Source organism: Procambarus clarkii, chromosome 69, assembly GCF_040958095.1.
Source record: "Procambarus clarkii isolate CNS0578487 chromosome 69, FALCON_Pclarkii_2.0, whole genome shotgun sequence".
In the NCBI taxonomy this organism is placed as follows: Eukaryota; Metazoa; Arthropoda; class Malacostraca; order Decapoda; family Cambaridae; genus Procambarus; species Procambarus clarkii.
The window spans coordinates 6,186,280-6,205,617 of NC_091218.1; the positions used below are offsets into that span (position 1 = coordinate 6,186,280).

Sequence of the window (19,338 nt, forward strand, 5' to 3'; positions counted from 1 at the left end):
TTTTTATTTCTAGTCTGACGCGACACGAGCGCGTTTCATAAAACTTATTACATTTTCAAAGACTTTAGTTTACAAATACACAACTGAATAGAACTTATGCATCTCCGATTTTGTTTATATCTACATTTGAGTGAGGTGGATGGGGTGAGGTGGCATTAATAGGGTATTAATTTCATCAACACAAGACAGAACAAGAGGTGGCATTAATAGGGTATTAATTTCATCAACACAAGACAGAACACGAAACAATGGGTATTGAAATGGAAGTGATTGTAGAAAGCCTATTGGTCCATATTTCTTGATGCTTCTATATTGGAGCGGAGTCTTGAGGTGGGTAGAATATAGTTGTGCATTAATTGGCTGTTGATTGCTGGTGTTGACTTCTTGATGTGTAGTGCCTCGCAAACGTCAAGCCGCCTGCTATCGCTGTATCTCTCGATGATTTCTGTGTTGTTTACTAGGATTTCTCTGGCGATGGTTTGGTTGTGGGAAGAGATTATATGTTCCTTAATGGAGCCCTGTTGTTTATGCATCGTTAAACGCCTAGAAAGAGATGTTGTTGTCTTGCCTATATACTGGGTTTTTTGGAGCTTATAGTCCCCAAGTGGGCATTTGAAGGCATAGACGACGTTGGTCTCTTTTAAAGCGTTCTGCTTTGTGTCTGGAGAGTTTCTCATGAGTAGGCTGGCCGTTTTTCTGGTTTTATAGTAAATCGTCAGTTGTATCCTCTGATTTTTGTCTGTAGGGATAACGTTTCTATTAACAGTATCTTTCAGGACCCTTTCCTCTGTTTTATGAGCTGTGGAAAAGAAGTTCCTGTAAAATAGTCTAATAGGGGGTATAGATGTTGTGTTAATTGTCTCTTCAGAGGTTGCATGGCGTTTCACTTTCCTTCTTATGATGTCTTCGACGAAACCATTGGAGAAGCCGTTGTTGACTAGGACCTGCCTTACCCTACAGAGTTCTTCGTCGACTTGCTTCCATTCTGAGCTGTGGCTTAGAGCACGGTCGACATATGCGTTAATAACACTCCTCTTGTACCTGTCTGGGCAGTCGCTGTTGGCATTTAGGCACATTCCTATGTTCGTTTCCTTAGTGTAGACTGCAGTGTGGAAACCTCTGCTCTTTTCCATGACTGTTACATCTAGAAAGGGCAGCTTCCCATTCTTTTCCATCTCGTAAGTGAAACGCAGCACGGAACTCTGCTCAAATACCTCCTTCAGCTCCTGCAGATGTCTGACATCAGGTACCTGTGTAAAAATGTCGCCAACATACCTGCAGTATATGGCCGGTTTCAAGTTCATGTCGACCAAGACTTTTTGCTTGATGGTACCCATGTAGAAGTTTGCAAACAGGACACCTATGGGAGACCCCATGGCGACCCCATCTACTTGTTTATACATGTGCCCATCCGGGCTCAAGAAGGGTGCCTCTTTAGTACAAGCTTGGAGTAGTTTCCTTAGAATATTCTCGGGTATGTCAAGAGGAGTACAGGCTGGATCACGATACACTCTGTCGGCTATCATCCCGATTGTCTCGTCCACAGGTACGTTGGTAAACAGAGATTCTACGTCCAACGAGGCTCTTATCCCTGTGGCCCGTGTGCCCCGCAGTAAGTCAACAAATTCCTTTGGAGACTTAAGGCTGAAGGCGCAAGGAACATAAGGAGCCAGCAGGCCGTTGAGTCGCTTCGCCAGTCTGTACGTGGGTGTGGGTATCTGGCTAATGATTGGCCGAAGTGGCTTTCCAGGCTTGTGTGTCTTGACATTTCCATACGCATATCCAGGTTTATATTCCCCAATGATCTTTGGCAGGTGGAGTCCGGATTTCTTGGCGTTCACAGTTTCGATGATACCACTTCTCTTTAGAAAGAGAAGTGGTATCCATAGTGTTACAAGGCATGGGGAGGCAGCCAGCTCAGACAAACCAGCCGCTGGACGATTTATTGACGAATTTAAAGAGTTTGCAGAGGCTGAGGGATACCTACCGCAACAAGTGTTTAATTGTGACGAAACAGGACTGTTTTGGAAAAGAATGCCTAAGAGGACATACATTACCAAGGAGGAAAAATCCTTGCCTGGACACAAGCCTATGAAAGATAGGTTTACGCTTGTGCTGTGTTCAAATGCGAGTGGCGATTTGAAAATTAAACCCTTGCTAGTGTATCATTCTGAAAATCCAAGGGTTTTCAAACAGTATAAAGTGCAGAAAACCCATTTGTGTGTGATGTGGAAGTCTAATAAAAAAGCATGGGTGACTAGGCTTATTTTTTCGGAGTGGGTGAATGAAGTGTTGTGCCCTGCCATAGAAAAATATCTGCAGGAGAAACATTTGCCACTCAAAGACGTGCTTCTCCTCGACAATGCTCCTGCTCATCCTCCAGGCTTGGAAGATGATTTGTTGCCCAGATACAATAAATTCCTCACAGTTAAATTCCTTCCACCTAACACCACTCCTCTAATTCAGCCTATGGACCAGAAAATCATAGCAAATTTTAAGAAACTTTATGAAAGGGCACTTTTCCGGAAATGTTTTGAAGTGACTGAAGCCACAAACCTCACCCTCAAAAGTTCTGGAGACAGCATTTTAACATTTGTAGTGCTTTAAAACTCGTTGACAAAGCCTGGCAAGAAGTGACTCAAAGAACCCTGATCTCTGGCTGGAGAAAATTGTGGCCTGAATGTGTGAGAGAACTAGACTTTGAGGGGTTTGAGCCTATAAATGATGCGCCTATTGTTGAGGAAATTGTTAGTCTAGGCCAGCAAATGGGCTTGGAATTGGATGGTGATGATGTGGAGGAGTTGGTGGAAGAACACAACGAAGAACTGACCACCGAAGAACTCCTAGCCCTTCAACAGGAACAGCAAGCCAACGCAGCAGCGGATGATTCTGCAGTGGAGGAGGAGGTGGCAGCAGCAGCAGCGAATGTCCCTTCTGCAGTAATTAAGAAGGTGTGTCAGATGTGGGAAGAGATTCAAACAATTGTTGAAAAGACTCACCCAGAGAAAGCTGTAGTAGGCCGTTGTCTTAATCTTTTCAATGACAAGGTGATGCCTTACTACAGAGAGAGCTTGCGAAGAAGGGAAAAGCAAGCTTCCATGGACAGATTTGTGGTGAGGAAATCGAGCAGTGAGCCTCAACCAACACCTAGTGGCACTCAGATAAAACGTCCCAGGGAGAGCACACCAGAAAGGTCCTCACTGCCTGATGTGATAATGGAAGGGGACTCCCCTTCCAAAAAGTAACTCCTCTCCTCCTCCCCCTCCTCACCATCTTCCATATGCCTACAGCACTCGACAGCAAGGTAAGTAATAACTGGAACATAGTTTTGTAGGTTTATTTAGATGAATTAGGTATAAAAATTTAGTTTGATGTGTGTTTTTTGGGGTAGTCAGGAATGGATTAATTCGTTTCCCTTTATTTCTTATGGGGAAATTAGCTTCGGAATGCGAGTTTTCGGAATACGAGGCGTCTCCAGGAACCAATTAAACTCTTAACCCTTAACATGCTCGGGGTCTAATATCCTGCTATCCACACAGGCGCATGTCATTTTGAAAAAAAAAAAATTTTTTTTTTTTGCTAATCTGTTAAGTTCTGTTCACTGATCACGGGAAAAATAAAAAAAAAATTCTATTGTACTTACTTTTGTTGCAATAGAGCCGAGAAGCTCGGTGATGACGTCACAATCTTCATGTTCGCTCATGCAGTACACGCCCGGGAGATGTTGCGCGCGGTCCTCAAACAGCCAGAGTTGCCACAAATATATTTTCGCGCTATTTATTTACAATGTCTAAGCGCATTTTATCTAATTTTTTTTCACTAATTGTGTTTCAAATACTGTGTGAACATATTTTGTATCAATAATTGTTGCATATTTGAGTATACACAGGCGCACACAAATGTTTTCAATTACGGCAATATAATATGTCATTACAGTCTATTATATTGTATGTTCTGCTTATATTTGTATATATTTACACACACGCACACGCTATCTGCTTATATGTTTACATATTTACACACTCGCACACGCTATACACACTTTGAAGCACACTTAGAAGATTTCTAGACTGTGGTAGTCATTGAAGCAGTCGACAGCACATAATGGGATACCACACGTTTCACACCATGTTTGCACAAGCTTCCGTTTCTTGTCTCTACGTGTCGTTGTTTTACACACCAAGCAATCACGTTGGGCTATTGCACGCTTCACACCAGGTGGCAAATACTTAAGTTTGTGTGCTAGGAAGCCTTCAGTGTGAGTGAGGCGTGGAGTACCAGCATGCTGCAACAGTGGGTTTATGATGGGCCGCTGAATACCTGGGACATCTTTTGCAAACTTTCCTAATAACTGTATTGCAGCATCAAATACAAAGTCACGGAAAGTGGGCTTACGTCCAGTTCTCACAAGGTACATGTTGAAACAGTTCAGCATGCTCATGTCCACAAGATGGAAGAACACTTTTTTCGTCCACCTACATGTCTTCCGCACACACTCTGCAGTGCCAATCATCATGTCTGATTTATCAATCAACCGCATGTTGATATTATAGTCTAAAACACAGTCTGGCTTATATAGTGGTGCGTTTGTTTTATGGCTCACTTTCCCACTGTTCACCATTGTTCCATCATGAATTGTTGTCAACAAGTTCACCTCTCTTTTGTCTTTCCACCGAACTGACAGAATGTTATCACTTTTCCTTCTCTGACACTCACCAACTGCAATGTTGTTGTCAAACACAGGCATTTCCCTTCGTTGTGGCTTTACTGTACCAACCAATCCGGTTCTATTTTCTAGCAAGAACCGAGCTAGCAAGGGACTTGTATAGTAATTATCTGTGTATAAAATGTGTCCCTTGTTCATCCACGGAGCCATGATGGTCTTCACTACACTCCCCAAGAATCCATGTTCGTCGTTACCGGGAATGTCTACATCACTAGCCGAGTACAGAATCATGTGTAACACGTATCCTGTCTCACAATCACAAAGAACAAAAAATTTCAGGCCAAATCGGTTTCGTTTTGAGGGAATGTACTGTTTGAATGGAACACGTCCCTTGAAAAGTATGAGAGATTCATCAACCACCAGCTTCTGTGCTGGTACGTAAAAATCTCTGAATTTTCCAATAACATCGTTCATGTAGTGCCTCACTCGCCACAGTCTATCATCAGGTGTTCGGTCCTGAACACTTCCAAAATGTAGACACCTGAGGAGTATCTGAAACCTGTCTCGTGACATATATTTCCCGAATAAAGGTGTTGGTATTGTCTTGTCCTTACTCCAATAGTCATTTATTGCATGTTTGTGACAGTGCTTCATCAACAAACAGAGTGCCAAAAACACATACATTTCCGCCACTGTGGTATTTTTCCAACGCTGCAGTCGTGAAAATTCTGTGATTTCCCTCTCAATCAGGTAAGCAGCATGCAGGTTCGTTTGGTGTACAATGTATTCCATGAGTGGTTCATCATAGAATGCTGTAAAATATTCCATCTCAGCCATGTCCTCACCTTGATTAGGGAAAAGGTTTGTAATCCCTACATCTTTATCGTCAAAGTGAGGAATATTAGGAATAAAATCGTCACCATCACTTCACTCAAGTACACCAGGCGTCCTGCGAGATGCAGAGGAAAGACGGCGAGGAAGCGATGCATACCGGCGACCAGGAGCTGAATACCGTCTGCGAGAAGCACGGCGGCTACGTGCACGTGAGGTGGGTGCACGTGAACACGAGGGTCTTGGTCCCTCATGTGGTGCCATGCGGTGGGGCTTGGCCGGGCGAGATGCTGCTGACGCGACAATTTCTCGCCCAGTTACACCACTGGTACCAGCCACAGGCTCAATAAAACTTTGATCTGAGTCACTAAACCCAGAAAAGGAGTCACCTCCCTCTGACTCGTCACCCTCAAACAGAAAATATCCACAGGAACTCTGAGGTCGTGGTAGAATTGGGGTAGAAAATGGGCGAGGAGGCATGGGAGAGCGTATAGGCCTCGCCATGGCATGGCGGTCATTCTCACTTTCACTGCTGCTGCTACTATCACCCGACAACTGTGTATAATCCTCATCGTTGTCTGAATCGTCAAACACACTTTCTTCACCTTCAGAGAATAATTCGTGGGCTATTTGCTCTGGGGTGAGGGACTGAGTGGTGCGTGCCCGTGAGGCGTTTGACCGTGCGCTCGCCATGGTGACTCTCGCTAAACTGAGGCCTCCCATGCCATCGATTCGTGAGCTGGATTTTTTTTCAAAATGGCCGCTGTTTACTAGAGCCCCTGGGCAGCGTATGGGACCCCCAGCTACACCGCGGGCCATTCAAATCGTGCGCGGTACCCATACACTTCATATGAAGTGAAGCGCAGTTGACTGGTAAAACGATTTACACTTCACATGAAGTGATGCGCACTTTAAGGGTTAAACTGAGGTATGCCTGTATATATATATATATATATATATATATATATATATATATATATATATATATATATATATATATATATATATATATATATATATATATATATATATATATATATACATATATATATATATATATATACATATATATATATATATATATATATATATATATATATATATATATATATATATATATATATATATATATATGTATATATATATACATATATATATATATATATATATATATATATATATATATATATATATATATATATATATATATATATATATATATATATATATATATATATATATACTTGCGATAATTTCGAGTTACGATGTAAATTTCATTGAAAAATGCGACTCGACATCCGATGGTGTCGTCGACTTACGATATTTGTTGGTACACTTTCAGGTCTACCGAGCGCGTGGTTCCCAGTCACGCGGCCGACCTGCCTCAGTTTACTACAGCTGCCCGCTTAGTGACGATCGCGCCTATAAGAAATTCCGCTTTTGTGGTGATTTTTTGCATTTTGAACATTAAAGTAATTATTATATACCTTGCCATGAGTCCCAGGAAAGTCAGTGGTAAGGCTCAACATATGAAAACCCATGTAAGGATGAGCATATAGCAGATACAAGAGTACAGAATGTCTCTTCCTCAACAATTAAGAAAATGTGTGCAGCATGGGAAGAATTGCAAACCTTTGCTGAAACGACTCGCCCAAATCAAGCTGCAGTAGGTCGTTGCCTTAACCTATTCAATGACACTGATGCATCATTACAGACAAATGTTAAAATTAAGGGAACAACAAATGCCTCTTGACAAATTTGTAGTGAGACAAACAAGCACTGAATCATAACCAGGTTCTAGTGGTATTCAGGCAAAACGTAGGAAAGAGAGTACCCTAGAGAAAACATCACTGCCTGATGTGATAATGGAAGGGGACTCCCTTTCCAAACAGGAACAACTCTTCCTCCCCCCTCATCACCATCTTCCATACGCCATCAAGAGCCCTCCATAAAGGTAAGAGAGACTTTGGTACTGTATTGTAGTTAGAAAAAACATTGTATTCAGTATAAAATGTATTTGTATGTTAATATTTTTAGGGTGGGGAACGGATTAATTCAATTTCCTTTATTTCTTATGGGAAAAATAGCTTCGACTTACGATATTTCGACTTACGATCCGTCTCTGGGAACGGATTAGCATTGGAAGTAGAGGCTCCATTGTGTATATATATATATATATATATATATATATATATATATATATATATATATATATATATATATATATATATATATATATATATATATATATATATATATATATACTGTACTTAGTTTATAAATCAAATAGATAAGATTTGGTGGTCTTATCACCACCAAATCAACTAAGTCCAGATTTGTGTGAGACCAGTAGTCAATTTATCCATCATGGTTATGTTTGGTGAAGAGTATCACTCAATCTCAACAGTCCTGTAACGTAATTGTGTGTTCCCATAGTAAGTGTAAAATAATCCAGAGTTGTTCAATAAAACCCATGTGTTAAGATGTAACCCACAGTGTACTTATTGTCCAACTTAGACTAAGAATACTTGATCCTTCCCCCATTATCACATACGATACATACATTTCCTTCCATTATTCATAATAAAGTAAGGACATGTTTTGTTAGTCTGTACTCTCAGGTATGGCTTACAAACAGCCCTGCTGCTGCAATATGTTACCAAAATATATTATCCCATACTCCGGGATATGTTTATAAAAAATATTAACCTTGCTGAGAATGTGTTAATCTGTCAGTAATATTAACCCTGCTTTGAAATAGCTAATGCAATGAATGTATAAAAATATTATGTAATTTGTATTAGTAAATAAAGTACTGTAATATTAGTTTTAGTTGTAAATACATCTAGCAAACTAAATATTCTTTTCCACAGGATAACAAGCCAGAGGAATGTTCAGTGTGTTTTAACGATTATGACGAAAATCAGCTACGACCTCGCACACTGCCATGTGGCCACACATTCTGCTGCCATTGTATTGACAATGCTATCAAGAATGGTAAGCTGACCTGCCCCAGCTGCCGTGCCGAGCACGCTGCCACAGCCTCTACTCAGTTCCCAATTAACTATGCTGTGGAGGCTTTTGTTAGGAAACTAAAAAATACCCAGCTAACAACTGAGGAAGTAGTGCCAGCAAAACCTTATGAAGGTCCCGCCAGAGGCATCAGTAAGACATTACGTCCCATGGTGCAGGAGCAGATGAGCAGCATCAGCCGCCTCATTATTAGCTGTGAAGAGGTACTGTCCCAGCTGGGGGAGTACCAGGGGCAGCTGGGGGACTGGAAGACTCATCACCTCCAGCTCCAGGACAGACTCTATGCTCTGGTAGAGCAGAATAAGTCAGCAATGAAACTCTTGGAACTGGAGGATACCAGTGTGGAAGATATGGCAACACAAGGAGAGGAAGGGAAGACTCAGCTGCAGGCCATGTTGGGGAACCTCGACACAGTCAACACTCCACAGGAGGTTGGCACAACCATAGACACAGCTGATGAGTACAAGATGAAGGTAGAAGATTGGGTCCGGAAGTGCCAGGAACTTTTCCCAGATGTCAAGACTGTCCACACCTCAGTGAAGGTACGCTGCTGAAGGTCACATTGTTCTCACCCAACTGAGTGTAGTATTGCCTCTATATAAACACTTTTGACATGGAGACACATCAAGATGAGAGTTGACTTTATATATAGGAAACTTTTTGCTCTAACACCTGAAACATTTTTATTAATAAAGTCAACTGTCATCTTGGTGTTTCTCTACACTGTGGTCAGTGTAGAGAAACACTATTACTTATATTTTTCAGTTACTATACTCAGAGCCTGATGCTTCATTATAGTCCAGTTACTTTACTCAGAGCCTGATGCTTCATTATAGTCCTGTTACTTTACTCAGAGCCTGATGCTTCATTATAGTCCAGTTACTTTACTCAGAGCCTGATGCTTCATTATAGTCCAGTTACTTTACTCAGAGCCTGATGCTTCATTATAGTCCAGTTACTTTACTCAGAGCCTGATGCTTCATTATAGTCCTGTTACTTTACTCAGAGCCTGATGCTTCATTATAGTCCAGTTACTTTACTCAGAGCCTGATGCTTCATTATAGTCCAGTTACTTTACTCAGAGCCTGATGCTTCATTACAGTCCAGTTACTTTACTCAGAGCCTGATGCTTCATTATAGTCCAGGTTCCACCATTAATGTTTGTGTTGGTAATGACAGGTGCAGGAGACCATCAGCGAGGCCCTGGAGATGATGACCACAGAGACAGGTGCCACAGCTGACCCCTTACACCTGGGAGACTCAGCCTCCAGCATCATGAATAAAGTTCTGGAAATCGCTGGAGAGATCCCCCAGAAGCAATTAACAGTAAGTTTTTTATTTTCTCTCGTGGTTCATATCACAAGATATTGAGTTGCGTTTTGAGGAGAGGAAGCCTGTTCTTAGGTTTATGGAGGTTCCCCAAGGTCAACAACTGACTTTCTCTAACATACAATACACAATAGTTGCCTAACTCCTGGTAAACATTTACTGGTAGGTGAACAACAGAAACAGGTGAAAAGAAACATGTGAATCATTTCCGTCCTGCATAAAGATTGAACCTGTGATCCTCTATTGAACCCGGGATCCTGGCCCCCTCACAGAGGCGCAGAGAGCGGGTGACACTCCACCAACCTACCGGGAAAGCATCCAGGAAGACAGTGAACCAAAACAGACCACTGCTGGGTTCGAAGAGACTGAAGCCTTGAAACTGCCAATAAACTCCCAAACAATGCCAGCACCAACCCCCTGCCAGTAGAGGGGGGCTGGAGCTACAGGTCCAGCACCAATCCCCTGCCAGTAGAGGGGGGCGGGAGCTACAGGTTCGGCACCAACCCCCTGCCAGTAGAGGGGGCCTGGAGCTACAGGTCCAGCACCATCCCCCTACCAGTAGAGGGGCTGGAGCTACAGGTCCAGCACCAACCCCCTGCCAGTAGAGGTGGGCATTAGGTACAGGTTCAGCACCAACCCCCTGCCAGTAGAGTGGGGCTGGAGCTACAGGTGTAGCACAAAACCCCTGCCAGTAGAGGGAGGCTGGAGCTACAGGTCCAGCACCAACCCCCTGCCAGTAGAGGGGGATTGGAGCTACAGGTGTAGCACCAACCCTCTGCCAGTAGAGGGGGGCTGGAGCTACAGGTCCAGCACTAAGCACATGCCAGTAAAAGGGGGCTAGAGCTACAGGTCCAGCACCAACCCCGTGCCAGTAGAGGGGCAGCTGGAGCTACAGGTTAAGCACCAACCCCCTGCCAGTAGAGGGGCAGCTGGAGCTACAGGTTAAGCACCAAACCCCCTGCCAGTAGAGTGGGGGCTGGTGCTACAGGTCCTGCACCAAACCCCCTGGAAGTAGAGGGGTGGCTGGAGCTACAGGTCCAGCACCAACCCCCCTGCCAGTAGAGGGGGGGCTGGAGCTACAGGTCCAGCTGGAGCTACAGGTCCAGCACCAACCCCCTGCCAGTAGAGGGGCAGCTGGAGCTACAGGTTAAGCACCAAACCCCCTGCCAGTAGAGTGGGGGCTGGAGCTACAGGTCCTGCACCAAACCCCCTGGAAGTAGAGGGGTGGCTGGAGCTACAGGTCCAGCACCAACCCCCCTGCCAGTAGAGGGGGGGGGGGGCTGGAGCTACAGGTCCAGCACCAACCCCGTGCCAGTAGAGGGCGGGGTGGAACTACAGGTCCAGCACCAACCCCCCTTCCAGTAGAGGAAGGCTGGAGCTGCAGGTCCAGCACCCAACCCCCCTGCCAGTAGAGGGGGGCTGGAGCTACAGGTCCAGCACATACCCCCTGTCAATAGAGGGGGGGCTGGAGCTACAGGTCCAGCACCAAACTCCCTGCAAGTAGAGGGGGGCTGGAGCTAAGGTCCAGCACCAACCCCCAGCCAGTAGAAGGGGGCTAGAGCTACAGATCCAACACCAACTACCAGGCAGTAGAGGGGGGCTGGAGCTACAGGTCCAGCACCAACCCACAGCCAGTAGAAGGGGGCTAGAGCTACAGATCCAACACCAACTACCAGGCAGTAGAGGGAGGCTGGAGCTACAGGTCCAGCACCAACCCCCCAGCCAGTGGAGGGGGTGCTGGAGCTACAGGTCTAGCACCAACCCCCTGCCAATAGAGGAGGGCTGGAGCTACAGGTCCAGCACCAAACCACCTGCAAGTAGAGGGGGGCTGGGGCTACAGGTCCAGCACCAACCCCCTGCCAGCAGAGGGGGGGCTGGAGCTACAAGTCCAGCAGCAACACCCTGCCAGTAGAGGGGGTGGGAGCTACAGGTCCACCATTAACCTCCTGCTAGTAGAGGGGCTGGAGCTACAGGGCCAGCACCAACTCCCTGCCAGAAAAGGGGGGTTGGAGCTACTGGTCCAGCACCAACCCCCTGCCAGTAGAGGGGGGCTGAAGATACAGGTCCAGCACCAATCTCCAGTGCCAGTAGAGTGCGGCTTGAGCCACAGGTCCAGCACCAACCCACTGCCAGAAGAGGGGGGTTGGAGCTACAGGTCCAGCACCAACCCCCTGCCAGTAGATGGGGCGGGAGCTACAGGTTCAGCACCAACCCCCTGCCAGTAGAGGGGGTGTTACAGCCCTACTGGGGCGCAACCGGGTTCTTCTCTGATGGTATTAGAGTTTGGGTATCCGGCCCCAAGTTAGTAGTGGCTTTCAAGGGGTGTGTTCCGTAACGCAAGTTAAATTAAAGGGGGAGGGATACAAATGTTCCAATTTATTTATTTATATTCTCCATCACCATGAATAAATAAATATCAGTTACACGCAGGGGTTATAACTACACTATAATGTACAGGGTTGTCTTCCTCCGAAGACACTGGATGCTCCACGTTGCACACTTTGGGTAGCCCTGGTTCCTTCTTCCGTGGCCCACGATGAATCCTCTATGATTCTATTGGCGAATCTACCATGGCCACAGGCCAGCCAAATCACAGTCCCACTGGGTGCTCCGTCGTGGAGGCCTTCAACCACAATCCAGCCTGTAGCTGGCAGGTACTGATCAGCTCCGCTGTGTAGGCCACTCCACGACCGATACTAGGGTTGCAAGCCCTAGGCGGGGGGACTCGTGTGATCCCGCTGATCACTCTCCTTACTAAGCACCACAGTGGCTAGTCTCTTCCACCAGCCAGTCCTGGATAAGGCGATTCCCGACACTGCCACGTCACAGGCAGGCTAATACTCTCAACAGAGGTTGTCCGGGGGTGACTCACAGCTTCTTCAAAGCAGACTGGTGAAGAGACCTTGGCTGCCTTGGGTAGACTGATCCATCGTCCAATACAGCAGTCCCAGGTCGACTCTGCAATCAGACACGTCATTAATACTGGGACGCTCTAAGGAACCTCACTTACAAGCTTAGACACAAACGTCCACCTCTCCACTCCATAGATGGCATTGCTGTCTAAGCGCCACCTCACGAGAGGTCAGCAGCGGCTATGTTATGAGCTGATTAAGACGGGAATCCAGCACCTGTGGCCGGTATATCCCGTCCTCACTAGATGGCGTTGTCCATTTGGAGTGGGTTTCGGGAGAGGACTCACAGATGGCGTTGTAGTCACTGCTCCGTGCTCCGATGCTGGACTCGGGTCTGTAACACCTCCCCACCAAAAAGAATTTGGTTTATAAAAGAGAAAACAAACCAAATTAGTACGTGGGTTCAACTCCAAATGGACTCACATACACAATGGACTGGAGTAGCGAGGATGTCTTGTCCGCAAAACTGTCCTAATGGGAAACTCTGGCACAAAGGAAACTTGAAGATGGTAGGCAATGACCTGCCTGATGTGACGTCCCACACCTTCACTGAAATGTTAATCAGGGGCATAACCATCTCACGTGCCTCGAGTAAGGATCGGTACAGACGCGATCTGGGGTGAATCGACACCTCCCTTTGTCGTGGCACCGTTGATGACTGGTCACAGACGGCATTTCTTGTACCGGTCCGGTAGTCCTTCAGGGAGACGGGAACCTGGAATACAGGGGTCTGATAATTTAGAATAACAGCGATTGTTGTTAAATCAGTACTCACAGCATAATCGTCCACTAGGCCCACACCTAGACCCAACAGAGCTGCTTGTACTTGGAAGATGGTGTTCGCTCTGCCACCGTCAGGTCGACCAACGTTCCGTATAACGCTGAATCCAGGTTCGGCTATCACGTGGGGAGTGTCAACCTGTCGGAAACAGTTACTCGTAATATCATTTCCCATACCTCCTGTATCTACCATCACCTTCCAGGTCCCTTCTTCGACTGCAACACTCACAGTGCAAGTCTCCAATCCCTGGGATCTCTTCACGATGTTCATAGGAGCCATCATCTGTCGGGTCGTCCACTGGTCCTTACTTAAAACACACACGAGAACAAAACAAAATACTGCTAAGAAACATTTGGCTAACTTAGGGATAAGTTTCATGAGCCTGTAATGTCCATAGTTGGCTATATCCATTAGCCTGGTTTGGACCGAAGAGGGCACTAGAACCTTCGCACATACCTCACATACCTCTGACGTCCGGGGAATCTCTGGCTGGTTCAGTGAACGTTGTAGCTTGCCATACCGCAAGTACTGATGTGCCATCACTCCAGACTCTCGGGTATCCGTGGGTGCTTGTACACGAGGCCTCTCCTCTTGCTCAGTCGCTTCTGCCACCATAACCTCATGTTTCTTGTCGGGAGAAGAATCAGGAGACTCTGTTGGAATGCTGTCTATCTGTTGGGTAGAGGAAGGATTAGACAAGTTAAGTAGTGGTACGTCTGCCTGTATCTGGATATTACCATTTCCTGCTGTTACCTCGGACCTTGCTGTTCCAGCTGACTCGTCCGCAACCTTGAGATGTTTGTTGCTCCAACCTGTCACCAAGTCGTTGGCTAGTATTATGTCAATCCCAGCTATAGGCAAGGTATCAACTACTGCCAACGCACATGTGCCGCTGAAGTAGGGCGAGTCTAGATGTATCGGCACTAAGGGGGCAACGTACCGCGTCCTAGGAAACCCAACCAGGACAACCTTTTGTCTCCCGTCCACACTCACTCCCTCGGGTAATGAGTTTCTCACGATCAGGGACTGGGCTGCTCCACTATCTCTGAGCACTACAACTGATCTACCAGTATGATCACTCGATACATACCCACCTGAAGTGTGAGGGGCAAACAATCTTGGTTCTTCTTGACTAGTCATCAGAGACTGGGTTCCCTCTGGTGGTGTTACACAGCCCATCAGCATCACCTCCCTACGTGGACCGCTACCTCTTCTGCCTCGGCACATAGCAGCTACATGCCCTTTCTGCCCACAAGTCCAACACACTACATTCCTCCTCGGACTACGGTGTTTCGGACTGCTAGGACTAGTCCTTCGGGGGCTACTTGGGGGAGTCTTCATAGCGCTTTGTGGGACGGGTCTCTCCTCTTCTTGACGAGGTTTGCCAAACAGACGTGGGTAATTCCTAGGGACATACCTAGTGGAAGACCTATGTGTTAGGATGTATTCTTCAGCCATAGTGGCTGCCGCACTCAAGGTCTCTACCTGTTGCTCTTCTAGGTATGTCTTCAGATCTCCAGACAGACATTCCTTAAAATCCTCCAACAAAACGAGCTGTTCGAGTTCTTTCGTCTTCACCTTCCGAGAGGCACACCACTCCTGGAAAAGCCGTTCCTTGATGGTCGCGAACTCGGTGAACGTGTGCTCCGAGGTCTTTTTCAGGTTTCTGAACTTTTGCCTGTAAGCCTCAGGTACCAATTGGTAAGCTATGAGCACTACCTTCTTCACTTTGTCGTTATCACAGGAGTCATCAAGGGACAACGTGGAGTAGGCAATTTGGGCCTTCCCAGTCAAGACGGACTGTATCATGATGGCCCAAATTTCCTTTGGCCATTCCAAAGAGGCTGCAACCTTCTCGAAGGCAGTGAAGAGCTTCGACACTTCCTTCTCGTTGAATTTTGGGACCATCTTGATGTTCCTTACCGGATCGAAACTACTTGTTTCCGTTGTTTGCCTCCGACCACCTAATCGCGATACTTCTAACTCGTGTTGTCTTTCTTTTTCCTCTCTGTCTCGTCGTTCTTGCCTGTCTCGCTCTTCTCTTTCTCTTTCTCGTTCTTCTCTCTCTCGTTTCTCTTCTCTTTCTCTTTCTCGTTCTTCTCTCTCTCGTTTCTCTTCTCTTTCTCTTTCTCGCTCTTCTTTTCTTTCCTGTCTTTCTCTTTCCTTTTCTTCTAATTCTAAACTCTTCATTTCCATTTCTTTTTCTTGTCTCTCTCTTTCCATTTCTAATTTCTTATCTTCTCTCTCGCTTTCCCTTTTCTCTCTCAAGCGATTTCTAGCTTTTTCCATTCTATTTCACGGTGGATCTCTAATTCACGCATTTTCACAGTGAGTAAACTTATATTCAGTTCACTCTCATCACTTTCAATGTCACTGCCCTTATCTTCCTTTTCAGTGGAAGCTACCTCCTCACTTTCCTTTATACTCTGTGCCTCGCCTTCTTGTTTCTCCCCGGCCTTCAAGTGTTTGTGAACCTTTGACAAGATCTCAACACGGGAATCACTTGCAAGCATTTTTATCTCCAGATAGGCACTCACTAGCACAAGTTCTTGTTTTTCCAGATATTTCAATCTGGCAAGACAGTCCTCCTTCTTCAGAAAGGCCTGAACATCGTCCAGATCGTCGATAGTCACTTATTCTGCCATTGTCACTAAGATGGAGCACTAGCACTTAACACACCTAGCACCGCACTACAATATTGCACTAAATCACACTGAGCACCGCACAGGACGCACAACGTCCAAATAATTATAAACGGGGAATTATTTACAGGGGATTGCGCTACATCACCACCCCTGTCAAACATACTTGACAAGGGGTCGGATCCCGCTGGGAATGCCAATTATGTTACGGCCCTACAGGGGCGCAACCGGGTTCTTCTCTGATGGTATTAGAGTTTGGGTATCCAGCCCCAAGTTAGTAGTGGCTTTCAAGGAGTGTGTTCCGGAACGCAAGTTAAATTAAAGGGGGAGGGATACAAATGTTCCAATTTATACATATATATTCTCCATCACCACGAATAAATAAATATCAGTTACACGCTGGAGTTATAACTACACTATTATGTACAGGGTTGTCTTCCTCCGAAGACACTGGATGCTCCACGGTGCACACTTAGGGTAGCCCTGGTTCCTTCTTCCGTGGCCCACGATGAATCCTCTATGATTCTATTGGCGAATCTACCCTGGCCACAGGCCAGCCAAATCACAGTCCCACTGGGTGCTCCGTCGTGGAGGCCTTCAACCACAATCCACCCTGTAGCTGGCAGGTTCCGATCAGCTCCGCTGTGTAGGCCACTCCACGACCGATACTAGGGTTGCAAGCCCTAGGCGGGAGCCTCGTGTGATCCCGCTGATCACTCTCCTTACTAAGCACCACAGTGGCTAGTCTCTTCCACCAGCCAGTCCCGGATAAGGCGATTCCCGACACTGCCACGTCACAGGCAGGCTAATACTCTCAACAGAGGTCGTCCGGGGGTGACTCACAGCTTCTTCAAAGCAGACTGGTGAAGAGACCTTGGCTGCCTTGGGTAGACTGATCCATCGTCCAATTCAGCAGTCCCAGGTCGACTCTGCAATCAGACACGTCATTAATACTGGGACGCTCTAGGGAACCTCACTTACAAGCTTAGACACAAACGTCCACCTCTCCACTCCATAGATGGCGTTGCTGTCTAAGCGCCACCTCACCAGAGGTCAGCAGCGGCTATGTTATGAGCTGATTAAGACGGGAATCCAGCACCTGTGGCCGGTATATCCCGTCCTTACTAGATGACGTTGTCCATTTGGAGTGGGTTTCGGGAGCGGACTCACAGATGGCGTTGTTGTCACAGCTCCGTACTCCGACGCTGGACTCGGGTCTGTAACAGGGGGGGCTGGAGCTACAGGTCAAGCACCAACATCCTGCTAGTAGAGGGGCTGGAGCAACAGGTCCTGCACCAACTCCCTGCCAGTAGAGGGGGGCTGGAGCTACAGGTCCAGCACCATCCCCCTCCCAGTAGAGATGAGCTGGAGCTACTGGTCCAGCACCAACCCCCCCTGACAGTAGAGAGGGGCTGGAGCTACAGGTCCAGCACCAAACCCCCTGCAAGTAGAGGGGGTCTGGAGCTACAGGTCCAGCACCAACCCCCTGCCAATAGTGGGGGGCTGGAGCTACTGGTCCAGCACCAACTCCTTGCCAGTAGAGGGGGCTGGAGCTACAGGTCCAGCACCAAACCCCCTGCAAGTAGAGGGGGCCTGGAGCTACAGGTCCAGCACCAACCCCCTGATAATAGAAGGGGGGCTGGAGCTACAGGTCCAGCACCAACCCCCTGCCAGTAGAAGGGGGATGGAGCTATAAATCCAGCACCATCCCCCTGCCAGTTGAGGGGGGGCTGGAATTACAGGTCCAGCACCAACTCCCTGCCAGTAGAGGAGGGCTGGAGCTACAGGTCCAGCACCAACCCCCTGCCAGTAGAGGAGGGCTGGAGCTACAGGTCCAGCACCAACCCCCTGCCAGTAGAGGAGGGCTGGAGCTACAGGTCCAGCACCAACCCCCTGCCAGTAGAGGAGGGTTGGAGCTACAGGTCCAGCACCAACCCCCTGCCAGTAGAGGAGGGCTGGAGCTACAGGTCCAGCACCAGCCCCCTGCCAGTAGAGGGAGGCTGGAGCTACAGGTCCACCACCCAACCCCCCTGCCATTAGAGGGGGGGGGGCTGGAGCTACAGGTCCAGAACCAATCCCCTGCCAGTAGAGGTGGACTGGAGCTACAGGTCGAGCACCAACCCCTTGCCAGTAGAGGGAGGATGGATATACAGGTCCAGCACCAACGACCTGCTAGTAGAGGGGGGCTGGAGCTACAGGTACAGCACCAATCCCTTGCCAGTAGAGGGGGACTGGAGCTACAGGTCCAGCACTAACCATATGCCAGTAGAGGGGGGCTGGAGCTACAGGTCCATCACCAACGACCTGCTAGTAGAGGGGGGCTGGAGCTACAGGTCCAGCACTAATCCCCTTTCCAGTAGAGGGGGGGCTGGAGCTACAAGTTCAGGACAAACCCCCTCCCAGTAGAGGAAGGCTGGAGCAACAACTCCAGCACCAACTCCTCTTGCCTGTAGAGGATGGCTAGAACTTCAGGTGTAGCTCCATCCCCCATGCCAGTAGATGAGGGCTGGAGCTACAGGTCCAGCACTAACCATATGCCAGTAGAGGGGGGCTGGAGCTACAGGTCCTGCACCACTCCCTGCCAGTAGAGGTGGGCTGGAGCTACAGGTCCAGCACCACTCCCTACCAGTAGAGGAGGGCTGGAGCTACAGGTCCAGCACCAACCCCCTGCCAGTAGAGGTGGGCTGGAGCTACAGGTCCTGCACCACTCCCTGCCAGTAGAGGTGGGCTGGAGCTACAGGTCCAGCACCACTCCCTACCAGTAGAGGAGGGCTGGAGCTTCAGGTCCAGAACCAACCCCCTGCCAGTAGAGGTGGACTGGAGCTACAGGTCCAGCACTATCCACATGCCAGTAGAGGGGGGGCTGGAGCTACTGGTCCAGCACCAACCTCCTGCCAGTAGAGGGGGGGCTGGAGCTACAGGTCGAGCACCAACCCCCCTACCAGTAGAGGGAGGATGGATATACAGGTACAGCACCAACCCCCTGACAGTAGAGGGGGGCTGGAGCTACAGGTCCAGCGCCAACCCCCTGCCAGTAGAGGGGGGCTGGAGCTACAGGTCCAGCACCAACCCCCTGCCAGTAGATGGAGGCTGGAGCTACAGGTCCAGCACCACCCCCTGCCAATAGAGGGGGGGGGGCGCTGG

General features: G+C 47.7%; 1 protein-coding gene across 1 annotated transcript in view; it reads left to right on the plus strand.

Moving 5' to 3' along the window:
* Positions 1-10,307, plus strand: part of LOC138355924 (uncharacterized) — a 35,250-nt gene extending 24,943 nt beyond the window's left edge. The window contains exons 2-3 of the mRNA XM_069311473.1: positions 8,371-9,072; positions 9,710-10,307. Of these exons, the coding sequence (XP_069167574.1) occupies positions 8,371-9,072; positions 9,710-9,901 (894 nt within the window). The 3' untranslated portion in view covers positions 9,902-10,307. The remainder of the gene's footprint in view (positions 1-8,370; positions 9,073-9,709) is intronic.
* Positions 10,308-19,338: the final 9,031 nt, after the last annotated feature.